The sequence below is a fragment of the Glandiceps talaboti genome, chromosome 17 (genome assembly GCF_964340395.1).
Source record: "Glandiceps talaboti chromosome 17, keGlaTala1.1, whole genome shotgun sequence".
Taxonomy (NCBI): domain Eukaryota; kingdom Metazoa; phylum Hemichordata; class Enteropneusta; family Spengelidae; genus Glandiceps; species Glandiceps talaboti.
Window position 1 is genome coordinate 14,085,080 of NC_135565.1, and position 19,821 is coordinate 14,104,900.

Genomic DNA, 19,821 nt, shown 5'->3' on the forward strand with positions numbered 1-19,821 from the left:
CAATTCACAAAGTCTAATAGTTTGATTTATAAATCTCGGTTAGTCAATTCACAAAGTCTAATAGTTTGACTTATAAATCTTGGTTAGTCAATTCACAAAGTCTAATAGTTTGATTTATAAATCTTGGTTAGTCAATTCACAAAGTCTAATAGTTTGACTTATAAATCTTGGTTAGTCAATTCACAAAGTCTAATAGTTTGATTTATAAATCTTGGTTAGTCAATTCACAAAGTCTAATAGTTTGATTTATAAATCTTGGTCAGTCAATTCACAAAGTCTAATAGTTTGATTTATAAATCTTGGTTAGTCAATTCACAAAGTCTAATAGTTTGGTTTATAAATCTTGGTCAGTCAATTCACAAAGTCTAATAGTTTGGCATTTAAGGAGATGCCCCTTCAGTGACATTGTTCCCTGTTGATATTAATGATCAATTTACAAAGACACCCATCCCCCCCCCCACAATTAATTAGTGTGTATCTGAGTGAAAATTATTATTTTTGCTGAAATTTGCGAACTATAATCAAATAAATGGTTCAAAGTTTCCTTCTGACTTTAATTATTATTTCTAAGTCTTTCTGATTGTTAAAATATGATTATGAAGTGAAAGTATCACAAACATGTACATATCCACTTCTTCTTTTTAGTACTTAAAAATTTGTTGACTGACCGACCCACCAACCCATTATTTTTAAGTTGTTATGATGAGAAGCGTAGAATTAAGTATGTTAATGTGAAATGATAACTAAGTTCTGCTTCTCAATTGTGCCAAGAAGTTGAAAGTACGACTGGTTTTCTCTCATCCAGGTTTTATAATCTGACATGCACCTACAATTTAGCTTTCAATTATCTCATATATACAGAGCTGCATCAGCAGCAGCGTTGGCTGCCGAAGAAGACGACGCTGCAGCACGCAGAGCTCGTAGAGAGGAACGTAGACGTCAGTTGGAAGAGAACGCGGCTGTAAATAGTCAAGAAACAGAAAGTTACTCCTATACATCGTCATTTCGCAGTGAAAAGCAGGAACCAGAGGAAGAACAGACTGTCAACAGTTATTCTTTTTCGTCATCATATAAAAGTCGGTACTCAACAGAACCAGAACCAGAACCAGAACCTGTGCCAGAACCAGAACCGGAACCAGTTATTGAAAGAGAGCCCACACCAGAACCAGAACCAGAACCAGAACCAGAACCAGAACCATACCAAGAACCAGAATATGCTGATGAACCTGAGATTGAACTACAAGTGGAGCCGGAACCAGAACCGGCATGGACATCCAGGAAGATAGAGGAACCACGGGTTGAGGAAAGACCTAAACCTAAAAGGTTTGTTTTAATACTGTAAAAGTATTTAATTTGGAATAGGATAGGGAGGTATGTTGATATGTTGTCGACAAACTTAAAGGCCAAGGATTCAATCCCATATTCTTGTGTCAGTGTTATCATTTAAATCAAGGATTTCATATGATTATTCATTTGTTCTGAGCATCTGTTGGTATAGTTCAGACGGACAACTGTTTTTGACACCAGCATTGTAATCTTTACACAGACAGGGCCTTTAACAGGTCACATTTATTGAGATGTTATGTGGTACAAACACTTGGCCAGACAAATACACAGTTATTGAGATGTTATGTGATACAAACACTTGGCCAAACAAATACACATTTACAGTGACAGAGAGACAGGCTCAGTGTTATCACCTAACACTAGATGTAGCTTAATGTGGCCATATGGATGAGAATTTGGTATTTATTTTGGATTTTTATTTGATAAAACAGCTTCACTATGTTTTTCTATTTGAAAAAATAATGTGAAAGAACATATACATGTACCAAGTCCATGTTCATTACTCAATGCATTGCAAAAAGATGCAAAAAGTGTAAAAAGTTTGTTATTGTACGTATAATAACAAACATTTTACACATTGTTTAATGTTTTGCAGTTTATTGAGTTATGAACATAGACTTAGTATATGTTATTTCACATTATTTTGTCAAGTATAAAAACATAGTGAAGCTGTTTTATCAAATACAAATCCAAAATAGATACCAAATTCTCATCCATATGGCCACTTTAACTGTATGAATTTGACTAATTTATATATACCTCCTTACTTTAATATTATTACAGGATACCTACGATTGATAGAACAGAGGAAGATGGTGGTAGTGAACGGGAAGCAATCCAGACATTGGAGGTTAGTGTTATCAATTAATACATTGTTGTTTACCTTACTGTATTCTCTGATGATGCAGTTGTGTAATAAAGTTATTACTATTATTATAAAATGGCACAAGCTGAGTTCGTACTATGCTGAGTGTATTTTTTGCTGCATATTTTAAAGGTACTTGCAGTGTGTGATGTATGTTATATTAAAATTATATGTATGTAGGATCACTTGTGTAATGTCGCCCTCTGTGTTAGCTTTAAGAAATAAAGATTCCCAGTATGCACTTGTGAACAGACATTATGGTGTCCTTAGTCTTGCTTACCCAGACTCTCACTGTTGGGGGCTCTTCTACGAGACCACCCAGACGAGTTTGGGGAAGCCACGTTCCAACTACCCCAAAGAAAGTCACACAATACATTGCCTCCCCAGCTTAAAAAATGGGCTTACGATGTCTGTTTGTTGTAATTAATAAATATATCAGTCGCTTGAGAAGTGATCATCTGTAGCGAAGGTACCCAAATAAATCAGGCTGCAGTTGGCCGTGATATACTCCCCATGATGCACTGCTCCAGAGGCTACAGAGGCGTGGGATAGTTGGAATCTCATTTCCCCAGACTCTTGTTTTGGGTGGTGGTCTCATAGGTAGAGCCCCCAGTGGTGAGAGTCTGGGTAACCAAGACTATGCCGCCCCGAGTCACTTCTTTACAGTTTTCTACTTACTGAAGCATAATCACCATCACTTACAATTCTTTTAACTTAAACTGAGTATTATGACATGACTTATAAACAATCTGATAACTTAATTTATTCTAAGTCTAAAAATGTCTAAGAATCTGTTATTAATGGCAATCAACTGTTCTAGCAATGCCGAGAGATAATTGTAATATCACAGATTGCATACATCTAGAGTAACATCATGCTAGGATAAGGTTTCAAGGCTCAAAATTAACAGTAGTCCCATGTCCACAGACAAGTCATGTGATGGGACTACATGACATGAGACTGGGGATGACATGAGACTGGGGAAGACTGTTCCAAATTGAAAGAGCAGTGAATTAATATAATATATTTTCCCTAAATATTACAGGAATTGAGAGAGAAACGTGAGAGGGAGGAACAAGAGAGATTGGAACAGCATCTAGAACAGAGACGTCTTGAAAGGGAAGAACAAGAGAGAGAACTGGAAGAACTACGTAAGAAAAAAGTAAGTAACGACACCTGGTAAGAGTGAAGGATTATGGGTATTATTTGATGGGTAATTTGAATAATGATTACATATTATGTGATACAAGAACAGTAATGTCTTTGTTTAGGTGATTATAACCAATTTGATAACACATTCTTTAAATTTTTGCTGTTGTTTTGTTCAAGAAGAGTCAAGCCGTTTATCGGTTAATTAATGAAAACAAATCTGGGGTCACCGTACAAATTTATGAAATAGAGGTCACAATGACACTGAGATTTAGTCATTTTAGAATCCAATATGGCTGCCGAATACGGTGTTAACTCTGTGGGAAGAAGGAAAACTGACGATTTCCTTAAAAGCAAAAATGGCTTCAATCTTTGAGTAGTTTCACATCTCAGTGGGCTTTTGCATTACGTCTTCTTAAAAAATCTGTAACTAAATTTATCAAAAAACAATTATGCAAAATCTAGTGTACAGTGTACACATGCAGTGATGTCCTGTAAAGTAGGTTTGGCAATTTTCAGTCCTACAATGACATACAATGTGTAGGTTTGAGTCAGTTTCAATTGTAACATATTTCACAGGAGCAACGTAAGAAGGAACAAGAAGAGAGAGAGAAGAAACGAAGAGAAGAGGAAGCTGTAAGGAAAGTTAGAGAAGAGGTAAAAAGTGTTCTTCATTCAAAACCTCTTTTAGCTGCAGAGAAATCTGAAACCATGGCCGACAAGAAGTAACATAATATTTATTCTTTAAGTTCAGTTACAGTCTTTCTTAAGACTATAAGATGCATCACGTCACACTGCCCTCAGTGGCCTGCTACTAAGGGGTAAGCCAATGCTTGAGGGCACTCTGTCCTGGCATACATGTACCTTATAGACTACATATGCATGTAGTTCAGTGGCTGAGCTTGGTATGCAAAGATAAAATTTGTAATGAAAATTGTTTATGTACAGTCATGCATACACACACACGTACATATACACATACCTACTACTACCCACCCACCCACCCTCCTCCACATACATGCATACATACATACATACATACATACATACATACATACATACATACATGCATGCATGCATGCATGCATGCATGCATACATACATACATACATACATACATACATACATACATACATACATACATACATACATACATACATACATACATACATACATACATACATACATATCTGACAACTCAAAATGGCTGATATATGTAAAGTTCCACCTGACTGAAATTTATTCTAGAGAAAAATGAAGGAACCAGTGATAAGATGACCAATTGCTACATGTATCATAACTATACACACACTCACTTCTGTGTTATTAGGAAGAAGCAAGAAAACGTAAAGAAGAAATGGAGCAACGTAAAGCTGAAGCTGAGGAGAAACGTAAAAACATGGTCAACGACAGAGTACAGTTGATTGCCGCCAAAAAACTAGATCTTAAGGTAAACATGAACTCACACATCAATATGTTTACTAAATCTTCATACTCTATTTTTGTCTTTATATAGCTGATAGAAATATATGAAGGGGATAAGGGGTCTTGTGCTTATACTTGACTAATTATACTTACTTAGGGGGTACCTGTCTGGAATTTACTAAATGCTCACATTAAAGGCCAGGTTTTTAAGCAACTAGTTTTTCAGGCCAACCCTAAACTTTTTTTTACATAGTCAAGAAAGAAAAAAAAATCGCAAAAATTGTGAAGTCTCGCGAGAAGTAGTGGATGTGGAAACTGACATTAAGTTAAAAAGACAATATAAAACTGTTATTCCAATCTGTAATGGTTGTACATCTGATGAGAAGAAACCAATAACACAGAGAACATATGGAATTGAAAACAACAGAAAACATAACTACCTGAACTAAACACTCACATATGAAAAAAATTTATATATATAAAAAATGAAATAAAAATATATGACTGTTCTAAAATTGAGCGTAATCGGGACCACATAATTTTTTTTTGTGAGGCCTAATTATTTTCACCAGAGTTAAAAGCTTGCAAACTCAGATTGTGCCATGTTAGGAAAAAGCCTGTGACCATGATTTCTAATGAGTTCTTAGTGACAATTTGTGACAAGAGGTGTATCATAATAATTACTGATTTCCATTTGCCAGGCTAACATTGCCAAGGCCAAGCAAGAAGCAGCTCAGAGTGCTGAAGATATCAAAAGAGAAAAACAGAAAGCCTTGGCAGAACGCATTCCAGCAGACACAGCAGATGAATCATCTACAGTTAGAGAACTACAAGCTATGGCCAAGGAATACCATGACCATCTTTACAAGTTGTTGTCACAAATCTTTAACATGCAACAACAGAAGAAGATCCAAGATTATGATGTAAGTGACTTATATGGAATTTATGTAAACTGTAAAAACAAAATGACCTTATTTGGTAGCATGTATGACCATATATGGTAATCCTTTATGAAAATGACCTTATATGGTTATTCTTTATGGAAATTACCATATATAAGGTTATCCTTTATGAAAATGACATTATATGGTTATCCTTTATGAAAATGACCTTATATGGTTATTCTTTACGGAAATTACCATATAAGGTTATCCTTTATGAAAATGACCTTATATGGTTATTCTTTTTTGGAAATGACCTTATATGGTTAACATGCTTCTTAGAAAGTCTGAATGTTGAAGTTAATATGTCAACTTATCTAAAATTTATGTAATATTTGTCTTTATAAACTTTCACAGCTAAATGAATATACTCAAAGACTTGAACAACTTAATACGAAAACCAGGTAAGTCAGCTATGGGTGTTGTTAGGTTTCTGCCATACTGTATTTTCAGTTCTTCCTGATTTTGAAAGTGAATCAGTCTGATTTACTCCTTTTTCTTTTCAAAATTTTATATTTGGCATTTGGAAACCTGAATACAAAAGAACAGAGTACACATGAAATTAAAGGATAACAAACTAGTATAAAATGTAGAACATTATTATATAATCATATAACAAGAAATAAAGAGAGAGAGAGAGAGAGAGAGAGAGAGAGAGAGAGAGAGAGAGAGAGAGAGAGAGAGAGAGAGAGAGAGAGAGAGAGACAGACAGACAGACAGACAGACAGACAGACAGACAGACAGACAGACAGACAGACAGACAGACAGACAGACAGACAGACAGACAGAGACAATAAGATATATAATGACAACTTCACCTTCCTTCTATCTAGTGTTACAAAGAAGTTAGGCCTTGGTGTAGGAGTTGAAACTCACAAGTAAGTAGAGTTTTGATATTTATGTGAATAGAAACTTTTCAAGAAACTTTTCTCCACCTTTAGAATGACTTGGGCTTTACAAATATTGCTATTTTGGAACCCATCGATATTGTAGTTGTATGAGTTATCTGAAAAAGTAATGTAATTTAGGGTTGTATACTAAACATTCATAGTGTTGGTATTAAGCATGATGTGTTTAGAATGCTTAGTTAAACTCATCAACTCAGTGATGGTTCTAAGCTGTACATCAGTGGGCATGTTATCAATATATACATGTTCCATGTAATATACAGCATACATGCAAGATTTGTCATGTCAGTTTTCTTATATATAAATTTTGTATTTCAGAGTGAGTCGTTTTATGGAACAGATTGGTAACAAAGATGAAGAAAAGCTGGTAAGATAGTTAAAATGATGTTCTCTTTATCAAAATGTACTGTAGAAAATATGTGTGTTTATATTATGCTACTGGTAAATTTGAACGGGTATGTCTTGTAGTGTTATGTAATGTTATATTCTGTTATGTTCTGTAGTAGAACACACTGTTATGTCTTGTAGTGTTATGTAATGTTCTATTCTGTCATGTTCAGTAGTAGAACACATTGTTATGTCTTGTAGTGTTATGTAATGTTCTTTTCTGTCCTGTTCTGTAGTAGAACACATCGTTAGGTCTTGTACTGCACTGTTCTGTAATGTTCTATTGTGTCATGTTCAATAGTAGAACACATTATTATGTCTTGTGCTGTTTTGTAATGTTCTATTCTGTCCTGTTCTGTAGTACTAGTAGAACACATTATTATGTCTTGTGCTGTTCTGTAGGAGAAGACCAGATACTCTCGATTCAAGGAACGTAATGAAGGCATCGCAGCATCAGGTGGTGTTGCTGGGAGACTTAGTATGTTTCAACAGAAAGTTGACCAGCCAGCACAAACTGTCACACCACGCAAGGTAAGTTACAATAACCCACAACAAACTATTACTACATGCAGTGTCTTAAAGTTAGTTACAATCACCCACAACAAACTATTACTACATGCAGTGTCTTAAAGTTAGTTACAATCACCCACAACAAACTATTACTACATGCAGTGTCTTAAAGTTAGTTACAATCACCCACAGCAAACTATTACTACATGCAGTGTGTTAAAGTTAGTTACAATCACCCACAACAAACTATTACTACATGCAGTGTATTAAAGTTAGTTACAATCACCCACAGCAAACTATTACTACATGCAGTGTGTTAAAGTTAGTTACAATCACCCACTACAAACTATTACTACATGCAGTGTATTAAAGTTAGTTACAATCACCCACAACAAACTATTACTACATGCAGTGTATTAAAGTTAGTTACAATCACCCACTACAAACTATTACTACATGCAGTGTGTTAAAGTTAGTTACAATCACCCACTACATACTATTACTACATGCAGTGTATTAAAGATAGTTACAATTACCCACTACATACTATTACTACATGCAGTGTATTAAAGTTAGTTACAATTACCCACAACAAACTATTACTACATGCAGTGTGTTAAAGTTAGTTACAATCACCCACAACAAACTATTACTACATGCAGTGTGTTAAAGTTAGTTACAATCACCCACAACAAACTATTACTACATGCAGTGTGTTAAAGTTAGTTACAATCACCCACAACAAACTATTACTACATGCAGTGTGTTAAAGTTAGTTACAATCACCCACAACAAACTATTACTACATGCAGTGTGTTAAAGTTAGTTACAATCACCCACTACATACTATTACTACATGCAGTGTATTAAAGTTAGTTACAATCACCCACAACAAACTATTACTACATGCAGTGTGTTAAAGATAGTTACAATCACCCACAACAAACTATTACTACATGCAGTGTATTAAAGTTAGTTACAATCACCCACAACAAACTATTACTACATGTAGTGTGTTAAAGTTAGTTACAATCACCCACAACAAACTATTACTACATGCAGTGTGTTAAAGTTAGTTACAATCACCCACAACAAACTATTACTACATGTAGTGTGTTAAAGTTAGTTACAATCACCCACAACAAACTATTACTACATGCAGTGTGTTAAAGTTAGTTACAATCACCCACAACAAACTATTACTACATGCAGTGTGTTAAAGTTAGTTACAATCACCCACAACAAACTATTACTACATGCAGTGTGTTAAAGTTAGTTACAATCACCCACTACATACTATTACTACATGCAGTGTCTTAAAGTTAGTTACAATCACCCACTACATACTATTACTACATGCAGTGTCTTAAAGTTAGTTACAATCACCCACTACATACTATTACTACATGCAGTGTCTTAAAGTTAGTTACAATCACCCACTACATACTATTACTACATGCAGTGTCTTAAAGTTAGTTACAATTACCCACTACATACTATTACTACATGCAGTGTCTTAAAGTTAGTTACAATCACCCACTACATACTATTACTACATGCAGTGTCTTAAAGTTAGTTACAATCACCCACTACATACTATTACTACATGTAGTGTCTTAAAGTTAGTTACAATCACCCACTACATACTATTACTACATGCAGTGTCTTAAAGTTAGTTACAATCACCCACTACATACTATTACTACATGCAGTGTCTTAAAGTTAGTTACAATCACCCACTACATACTATTACTACATGCAGTGTCTTAAAGTTAGTTACAATTACCCACTACATACTATTACTACATGCAGTGTCTTAAAGTTAGTTACAATCACCCACTACATACTATTACTACATGCAGTGTCTTAAAGTTAGTTACAATCACCCACTACATACTATTACTACATGTAGTGTCTTAAAGTTAGTTACAATCACCCACTACATACTATTACTACATGCAGTGTCTTAAAGTTAGTTACAATTACCCACTACATACTATTACTACATGCAGTGTCTTAAAGTTAGTTACAATCACCCACTACATACTATTACTACATGCAGTGTCTTAAAGTTAGTTACAATCACCCACTACATACTATTACTACATGCAGTGTCTTAAAGTTAGTTACAATCACCCACTACAAACTATTACTACATGCAGTGTCTTAAAGTTAGTTACAATCACCCACTACATACTATTACTACATGCAGTGTATTAAAGATAGTTACATTTAATAACTCTGATGGCAGGCCACTCACATTGTTTCACCATTTACTCAGCTGAGACATAAAAATTACATTATTTTTTTGATATACCAACAAATTAAAAAATTGTTGCATATTACATCATCAAGCTTCTTTGCGTATACATGTGCTTAACCACTTATGCTGTGTTGATGGTGTTCAAGCAGAAATGTCTTATTTAAGGGGGAACACAACTCCAGGAAGTAAGGCATTATTGTAAAAGTTGAGTTCTGGAGATTCTTTTCATGATTTCACATCACTTACATTAGAAGGGATTACTGAGAAACACTGTTGAAATTTGATTCTTATTTATTGATAAAGTTCCTTTCTATGGACATGCATTGCCTTATGGGAGTTATCAGATATGCATGTTTAATATCAGAACATGAATATTCATGAGTCATAAGTGCTTATTACCATCAAAATAAACAATCATGAATATTAATACTTTGTATTCATTCAAACTATACCCGTCTGTGAATTGTAAGTCATCAGTTCTGGAATCAGAAATATGTTGTGATGATGATGATGTGTTTCAGTGTTTCTCTGGGAGTTTCGCAAAATAATGCTTAAAAAAACTGGTGATTGTACATATTCATATTTCCTACTAGGAAGAGAGGATTTCCTTTCTGAAAGCAGACTTTTTGAGCGTTAAAAACGAAAAATTGATACCCTTTGCAGTTTTGAGACTGTTTTCATAATTTTATAAAATTTGTGGCGAGTGGTTTCAAATGTACGTAGTCAGTTCAACAAAATGCCACTTCTTTACTACATCTTGGTTATATATACCTATTCACTACATCTCGGTACATCTTGGTATTTATTTAGATTTGCCAAGAATATGTTCATCCCAAAAGCCTCTCAAAACATAAGTTTGGTAGGTATTAGAATGAGGTTCCGTGAAGAATTTGCAAAAAATTGCCATTTTTGTTTTCACCACAATGCTGTGCAAACAAATGGGGAGCGACCTGAACAAAACTTACATGTATGTCGTCCTTCAATTGAGACATTATCCTCGACAGAGAACAGTGATCACTCTTTAGATTACTTTGTATACTTTATGAAATCATCAAGCTATTAGGAACATCTTGTAAGTTAGTTCAGAAGTGATGACATTGTCACTGAATCATCCATGCCTTCATGTTATCAATGTCTTGTAAAAAAATACTACTAGGGAAACCAAACTATCTGCAAATTAAGATAAACACAGACTATTGTTGCAGTATGTAGATTATAAAAGGTATCGGTGGAATGTTTATGCAATGGGGAACTTGCAATCCAGACTGAGCACGCTCAGACGCAAAGGACTATGGGATTATATCTGTGGTTATCATAATACTTAATCTGGAGCTACTGATAAAATTAGCCTCCTACAATTGTCAGGGTAACAATCAATTGATTATTTGTTGTTACAAACAATGTATCAACATTGTTTACAATACTAATTGATTAGCATATTTCCCATGATGCAACATTCAACATGGCAGGTTTGCAAGTTCCCTATTATACTTATATTAGGCTGGTATCTCTGATTGCCAAGTTTTCCTCAAGTGTCAGCACATTCAAGCTCATTCAGTGTTCACACTATCTTGACTACTGGTTGATTATATCCACATAGACACCATAGTAACCACCCACTTATGTAATCTACATATTTATTTATTTGCCAGAAGTCGAAAAGAAAAGAAAATTGACATATCAAGTGAGGAAAAGGAATTAGTTATTATAAGTAAATACATTGGCAATAAAAAGTAAATAAAAAATAACTTTAAACTTCTGGCTGGACCACAAAATTAGTTTGTTTAAACTAGTCGGGTCTGTGGCCCAAGGAAGACAGATACAGTAACATACCACATACAACAACAATATTTTTTAGTTTGTGTCTATCTTAGCTTGACGATAGTTTGCTTTCCACAGTAGTACTTCATTACTGGTGACATAATCATTTCATGCTTCCTTGTTTTCCTTCATTCTTTTCTTCTTCTTCCTTACTTCTGTCAGCAGCGCTAAGTTTGAATATGGCAAACTTGCATCTTTTCTTCAAAAGCTCTCAAAACTATCACTCTAGCTGTGACAGCAGTGTTAAGTGTAAGAGGTGAGATTGTTTAGGTCGACTTTTGATGGTGGTGATGTCTTGTTGCATGTGCATGCAGTTCTTTACATAGACTAGAATACTGTGGTTTAGTGAATTGATTATGGTAATGAGTTCAAAGGTGAAATCAGTTGATGTGACATGTTTTACAGAGTGCATTTTAGTGAAAGACAACAGTTTGTTCTTTTTGGTGAAAATGATTTTAAAAAAGAGTTTTCCTGTGAGTCACCACATAATAAAAGCATAGGGGAACACATATTGTGGTGCCTCACAAGAAATTACTGTTGTCAGACTAATTTAGAGTGCACACACCAGTCAGTGTTCTACTTTTTTGCATGCTGTGTTCATAATGATTGATTTTCTGGTTCCAAGATGCATTGAATAATACAATGCTTATGTTGTCACTTATTCGACTTGTTCTCTCTTCGTTACATTCCAAATAACATTTTCATTGAAAACAATCAACAGATATTATATTTGTATATTTCTGTGACATTATAGAATGGTGTTAGTAATATTTGTATATTTCTCTGACATTATAGAGTGGTGGTGGTGGTAGTAAGGTCTGGAAACCAGCTGCTGGTGACAAGTGTAAGATTTGTAGTAAGACAGTGTATGCCATGGAGAAACTAGAAGCTGACAATAAAATATTCCACAAGGCTTGTTTTAGATGTGACAGCTGCAAGTCAACTATCAAGTAAGTTCATTTTCTAGGAATGGCCATATTTGGGTGTTAAAATTGAACTCACTTAGGTAGTATGTTACTGTTGGTGCATGCATGCATGAATTTAACTTATTTGCATGATGTCATGTTTACTGGAAACAGCTTAGCAATAATACAAGTTGCCTGTCTATAAACAGAGTAATTACCCTAAGTGACACATTTAAGACATGTAAGTCACTAATAGGCGATGCCTAGAGAAGGGCTATTACATTGGGCTCTATCCAGCTGTCCCTGTGTGTGTGTGTGTGTGTGTGTGTGTGTGTGTGTGTGTGTGTGTGCGTGCATCCATCTGTTAGTCCATCCAGCTGTGCACTCTCAATTCTGTGGCATGCATCAGCCTATTTCAACCAAACTTTGCACAAAGGTAATATGCAATAAAATAAAATGATACACTTGATCTGACTGCGAGGAGTAATAAACATCACTGTCAGATGAAACGAGGATGATTCAAACAGAGAACTAGGTATTTGTGTTTACAGAGAAATAAATGTAACAGTTCTGCCCCATTTTCATATGCACATGTGCGCTATCAGTGCTTGTTTGTGTAATTCGTAACAAAGACAGTTGTGTGAGAAGTGAAAAAATGCTGTCTAATTGAAACTCTAAAGTCTTTCTGGTTTGGTAGTAACTGTGCACTAACGACATAAATATTTTTTATCTTTTGAACATCAAAAAAGTGACCTGTTATTTTCACACTATTTTTTTAGTCTGACAAATTATGCTGTGCTGGATGACAAATATTACTGTAAGGCTCACCAGAGAAAGATTCTACGAGATCGAGGACAGGCCAAACTAGATTCACAGAAAAAGACTCCAGCTATTAATGATAGCCACAGTATGCAAGAAAATCACAACGGGAACCATTCCTATGGTAAGTATATAATGAACAAAAGGCCTGTCACAGTAATGTTATGCAAAAAGATCACAGAAACCATTCCTTTGGTAAGTATATAGTGAACAATATAAGGTCTCTTATACTCATAGTATGCAAGAAAATCACTACAGAAACCATTCCTTTGCTAAGTTATCCCTGGAGCCGTAAGGATTATGTAGGATGATTTCATTCTTTGTTCTTGACTAACTTTTTCTATAACATTGGCAGACAGCTGTTTTTGACACATAAAGTTTAATCATAATATGAAATTGGGCCTTTAAAAACAAATACCAGAACACTATATATTAATAAAATCAATATACATGTATATGAATGCAAATTAGCTAATTAGAATAAAATATACAATGTATATGAATGCAAATCAGCTCAGAGTAAAACATACATGTATATGAATGCAAATTAGCTAATTAGAATAAAACACATGTATATGAATACAAACTAGCTAATTAGAATAAACATACATATATATGAATACAAATTATCTAATTAGAATAAAACATACAATGCATTGAATGCAACTTAGCTAATTAGAATAAAACATGTATATGAATACAAATTAGCTCATTAAAATAATTGTATATGAATACAAATTAGCTAATTAGAATAAAACATGTATATGAATACAAATTAGCTCATTAAAATAATTGTATGTGAATACAAATTAGCTAATTAGAATAAAACATGTATATGAATACAAATTAGCTAATTAGAATAAAACATGTATATGGATACAAATTAGCTCATTAAAATAATTTTATATGAATACAAATTAGCTAATTACAAGTCACTTGTTATTTTAATTGTAAATGAAGTCATGTGATATGTTTTAGTAATTGTCTTCTTTTTCATGAATCTAACTAAAATAGCTGAAATTTTTTTTTCTGCTTAACAGGTGAAACAGAAGAATATTAAGTGTTACCTTGGAAACTGTAACCATGGCTGCTCAAGTAAAATTTTAGTTTGTAGCGTAATCTTCATACAATGTATGTATATTACTATAAATCTATGTACCCCATAGTAATGGAATAATTCATGGCTATATATTAAAAGAATAGTGGAATGTGTAAATTACAAATAATACAAAATGCAATTTATTATACACCATGATAGTAATATCTGTGCTGTGTCTTTTAGGGGACTGGACTACCCAAGGTTTTTTTTTACTGTTGGTTCACTTTTTCTCATGCTTTTATTTTGGAGGTTGTGTTAAAATATGGTTATATAATTGATATCACTCTGTATGCAAATTTGTAGGATTTAATAACCAAAATAACTGGAATGTGTGAGTAGTTTTTACTTAGATGGACTTTTGTTTTGCCTCATTTAAAACACTAACAGAGTAAAAGCCTTATGTATGCTCATCAGGTCAGTAAAATACTTTAATAAATAGTTTTTGTTACACACCCAATGGTTCTAATTAGTTTATGTTTCACCTGTCAAAGCCTGTTGACTGGAACTGGTGAAATGTTACCAGTAAGTAATCTAACAAATCTGTTGACTTGAAGGTCAAACATTACTCGTAAGTAATTTAACAAAACCTGTCGACAGGAACAGGCGAAGCATTACCCGTAAGTAATTAACAAAGATTGTCAATCCAAACAGGTGAAATGTTTCTCGAAAGTAATTTTAAAAACCTGTTGACTTAATTGAACAGGTGAAACATTTACTCGTAAGTAATTAGTACCTTTGGTCATGTAACAAGAACGGTTTAGTACTGAGAGATACAAAATGTACAATTATTTTATGATTGGTGGTGAGACAACACTTCCTGAAATCAGAATCTAAATCTCATATCAAAGTGCAGCTGTTTATAAACACATAGAGATTTAATTGCCATTGCATGTCTTGTCTTGTACCATGCACGAGCCAAATTGAATAAAAAATATGGGATACATACTCTGGTTGTCCTACGTCATAATGTGCGTCTACAAAATGTATGTCATCATAACACATGTCTACATCACTAGTTTTGTTGCATTCGAAATGTGAGTCAAAACACTCAAAATTCTCATTATTTCCCCCAATTTTTTATTTATATTACTGGCGGTGGTATAATTATATTATTCCCCAATATTTTTCTTCATTCTGAAAATACTCGTTTGTCACTATAAGTTGTTAGTTGAGTAGTGATAAAGGCCCCTTAGATCACTCGTATTTTCCTTGGCTGAGCAAAGAAAATATTGGGGAATAACATCTAATTGCTTAACTATATGCATTAGCAGGCATGGTATAACATATAAAATCATGTACTGAATTTACATTTATACAAATATACTAAGTTTGCAAGTCAGAAAAAAATTTCGTTGTTCATGTAAGTATTGGAATTTAGAGACCTAGAGATCTTAATGATTGACAATGGTAGAAACAAAATATACCATATATATATATATATGTAGATAAAGATTGTATTCCAGTAATTGTCTCAAACTGTTCTGGTATATTTGGGGAATAAAAAGTCCACTTTCTAGTAATGTTACTTTAGTCAGTGAAGTAAAGTATCAACACGTATTACATTATTGATCACTGTTGCAATCAGCAAGTTGATTCTTATAGAAAACCACTGTTACAGTTACAACTCAAAAATATAGACCTGAAAAAAGACAACAGAAGACAAACTTTTAAATTTTCACAACTTCTTTGAACAACTCACAGTGTATGCATGCATACCTTTAGGAAGCTAGGGTGTCATGCATGCATACCTTTAGGAGGCTAGGATGCCGTGCCTGCATAACTCATGGAAGGTAGGTTGTCATGCATGCATAATTCTAGGAAGCTAGGGTGTCATGCATGCATAATTCTAGGAAGCTAGGGTGTCATGCATGCATATTCTAGGAAGCTAGGGTGTCGTGCATGCATAATTCTAGGAAGCTAGGTTGTCATGCATGCATACCTGTGGGAAGCTAGGGTGCCATGCATGCATAACTCTAAGGAGCGAGGGTGCCATACACAAGTTATGATGCTATGCTTGCTAAAATCTGGGAAGCTAGGTTGCCTTGCATCCATTACTCTCAAGATGCCGATAATGCATAAGTTTTGTCCTCTCCAAATATATCCAAACACATTTTGTACAAAAGAATGTAGAATTTTCTTAATTGTAAGGAAAAAATGAATAATTTGCAATAACCTAGTTAGTACTCGAAGAATGTGTAGTGGCATTTACTTACATTTGTTTTAATTAAAACATCTACATTTATTGACAATATTGTTATCATCTTAGTGAACTGTGTATTTAAAATAGAGTATACCTTTAATTAAAAGACTTGAAAAGTTGTGATTGCTTGTATTTTATCGTAGGAAATTTACAAGGTTTGTAGAAAAAAATCACTTGGTTGCCATGGAGACATTGAATAAAGAACAAAATCACCTCAGATTTGTCGTCACAGAATTCAAAATGGCCGCCAGGCTGTTCTTAGTTGGTGAACAACCCAGGGACTTAGCACACACAAGCTCTCTAAAAGAATTGAAGTTCTTTCAAAAAAAGCAAGCCTCAAAATATTTTCCAGCATTTTGATTTTTGTAAGAATTGTTTTGCAAGGTGCTTTCTCCCCTCAAGCTCTCAAAAAGATTTGAAGTTCTATATAAACGCAAACCTAAAAAAAAATTTCAGTATTTTGATTTTGAAGGAATCGTTTTGCAAGGTGCTTTCTCCCCTCTACTAACCCGAGACTGGTGCTAGAACTGGTTTAGTATTTAAATTACACACTCAAAAGTTTTTTTTTTTTTACTTCTTATTTTTAAAGCACATTATCATTGCCAAAATATTAGGAATGGAATTATAGTTATTGTCATATTTAGTTGGACAGAATACTTAATTAAATAAATAAATCTACTTGTTTTGCCTGCCAGACTATGGAATAGAAATTTGCTTTGAGCTTTTACAGTACAAGATTTTCTATTTGATTGTTTTAAGGAAAAGTCCAGTCAGGCTTATTCCTGCCTTTAGTACAGCTGTGATCGCAGCTATAAACTTGGGTGATAGAATAACACCTGCTTAACTTATTCAAGCTTTCAAACATTGTAAAGAAGCTCAACTAACTGCACTTGACTTGTGTTCAGCCATTTTTGGGGATTATCTGCAAGGGTTTATGGGAAGGTGATGACATCATCACTAGGTTTTCCCATAAACCCTTGCAGGAAATCCCCCCAAAATGGCTGAACACATGTCAAGTGAAGCAGAGCTTTTTACATGATTTCAAAGTGGAGAATGAGTTATTTTATCACTAATAGTATTGATAGCAGTAATCATCAATAAAAGGCAGAAATGAGTTTGACTTGACTTTTCCTTTTAAAAAAAAAAGAGTTAAAAAGTATGAAAGATGCTTTTTTTTTTTTAAGTTTAGTTCCATATATGTCGGATTATGTATTTAATGTGCTGTTTTTAGACCTATGTACTTGTTACTCTTCTATGGAGAGTTGTACATGTCAATCTAATCAATCATCATGCACACACAAGTCAAAGTCAGATTTTTTTACAATTTCTTGACTATTTTAGTACTAGAGTGAATTTTTACAATGAAACAACTCAGTGTTCAACTTATTACTACTAGATTCGTTGTCAGATTCAGAGTGTGAGAGCTATTTTTTTTTGTAAAGTACTTTAGATAATAGGAGCGTAGAAATGCAGATATAGAAAGTAAAGTTTTCACTTCTAAAAGTTTGTTTAGATGTCCAGGGTAGCACCAGCCCTAGCAACTCTGATGTCATTTTACTGTTGGAATTAGTCACCTGTGTTTATGACTAATAGTCAGTGACAGTGTTGTCACTCTCTGGGACAATATTAAAGTTGAAGTTGCACTATGTCATCACCCTCAGATATTATGACAAAGTAGAGGTAACAGTCATCACTTGTACTTGTGTAAGGTTTTGTCGTTGAGGGCGAACTTCACCATTACGCCTATATAGTGATAAAGTTGAGGGTGCTTTGAGACCAATCCTTGCCATCTTGAGGTTTCTTTATAGGTATAAATTCTTGGCAGTGAATGTTTTAGTGGCGCCACACCAGGGAGAATGTTTTGAGTAGCATTGATCACACTTTATTTTGAAGTTTGAAAATATACATGTACTTTAATATATTCATTTATTTTGACTTTGAGACCTTTAACCTTCAGACAGTACCGTGCCCAATCAGACTCATGAATATGTATAATACTCACAAATCTAATTATAATAAGTCAATAAATGACCTCTGACCTTTGCACTAAATGATAATTGGAATTTGGAATTAAGTCTAAGTGAACAAGTGAGCCAAATTTTGACAAATTACGTAGCGGATTTCCTATACTTGATAGTTTTGGAAACATCTGAATCCACTACGTAATTTGTCATTTGAGTAGAAATTACAAATCCGCTACGTAATTTGTCAAAATTTTGCTCATTTGTTCACTCAGACCTAATTCCAAATTCCAATTATACTACTCATTTGATGTGACTGTTTTCAATTCCATCAAACATAATCAAATTCCAAACTGAAAAATGTGATCAGTGATATTCAAAAATGACCAGTGTGATATGCATAGGTGCTATACTGTCTTTGCGACTTACACTTTTTTTTTCTGTAATATTGGTCGACATCTTTAACTATCGAATGTGCAAATACATATTAATAGCGAGAGAAAAAAAATAATGGCATGATCTGCTGAAGGTGGTCTTCAGATTTGTAGTACTGGTAGTCAAATATGAAAATAGATCTTTGGTATTTTCATAATTATTATTATTATTGAATAATGTAAATCATAAATGCCTTTTTTTATGATATTGTCGGTACTTACATCTATTTTAGTACTAGTCTTGTATGCCATACTTCATGTAGTTTGTAGTGTGTGCAATATTTTTATATGTCAAATGAATGTATATGCATGATAGTATTTAGAATAAAGTGCTTATGCAGCCGTAGATATACAATATGGTTCCCATTGTGTTGTTTGTATACAATGACAGCAAACAATGATGCAGTAACGTGTTGGTAAAATCAATCTATTGTCCTCATATTCAAGTTTCCCCATAATGTACCCTTACAATCTACTGTCCTCATTCAAATGTCTTATGGATTCCATGATCTTGTCATGTACATTTGATAGGCTTCCAGTGTTTACTATCATTTCAATGTCCCCTCCCATAATTATCCATACATAATATTGTTCCCTCACACAATCAATCTAGACTATTGTCCTCACATTCAAAAGTTTCCCCATAATGTACCCTTACAATCTACTGTCCTCATTCAAATGTCTTATGGATTCCATGATCTTGTCATGTACATTTGATAGGCTTCCAGTGTTTACTATCATTTCAATGTCCCCTCCCATAATTATCCATACATAATATTGTTCCCTC

At 33.9% G+C, this 19,821-nt stretch overlaps 1 protein-coding gene across 3 annotated transcripts in view; it reads left to right on the forward strand.

Annotated features, from left to right (window-relative positions):
• LOC144448316 (uncharacterized) overlaps positions 1-19,369 on the forward strand; it is a 41,792-nt gene extending 22,423 nt beyond the window's left edge. For 2 of the 3 annotated variants that reach the window (XM_078138504.1, XM_078138505.1), the window contains exons 3-15: positions 862-1,323; positions 2,131-2,197; positions 3,258-3,374; positions 3,941-4,018; positions 4,692-4,811; positions 5,488-5,709; positions 6,085-6,131; positions 6,561-6,605; positions 6,954-7,002; positions 7,425-7,553; positions 12,412-12,566; positions 13,301-13,464; positions 14,381-19,369. In XM_078138504.1, the coding sequence (XP_077994630.1) occupies positions 862-1,323; positions 2,131-2,197; positions 3,258-3,374; positions 3,941-4,018; positions 4,692-4,811; positions 5,488-5,709; positions 6,085-6,131; positions 6,561-6,605; positions 6,954-7,002; positions 7,425-7,553; positions 12,412-12,566; positions 13,301-13,464; positions 14,381-14,400 (1,675 nt within the window). In that variant the 3' untranslated portion in view covers positions 14,401-19,369. The remainder of the gene's footprint in view (positions 1-861; positions 1,324-2,130; positions 2,198-3,257; positions 3,375-3,940; positions 4,019-4,691; positions 4,812-5,487; positions 5,710-6,084; positions 6,132-6,560; positions 6,606-6,953; positions 7,003-7,424; positions 7,554-12,411; positions 12,567-13,300; positions 13,465-14,380) is intronic. The other variant, XM_078138506.1, reaches the window with a different exon arrangement.
• The last annotated feature ends 452 nt before the right edge of the window (positions 19,370-19,821 follow it).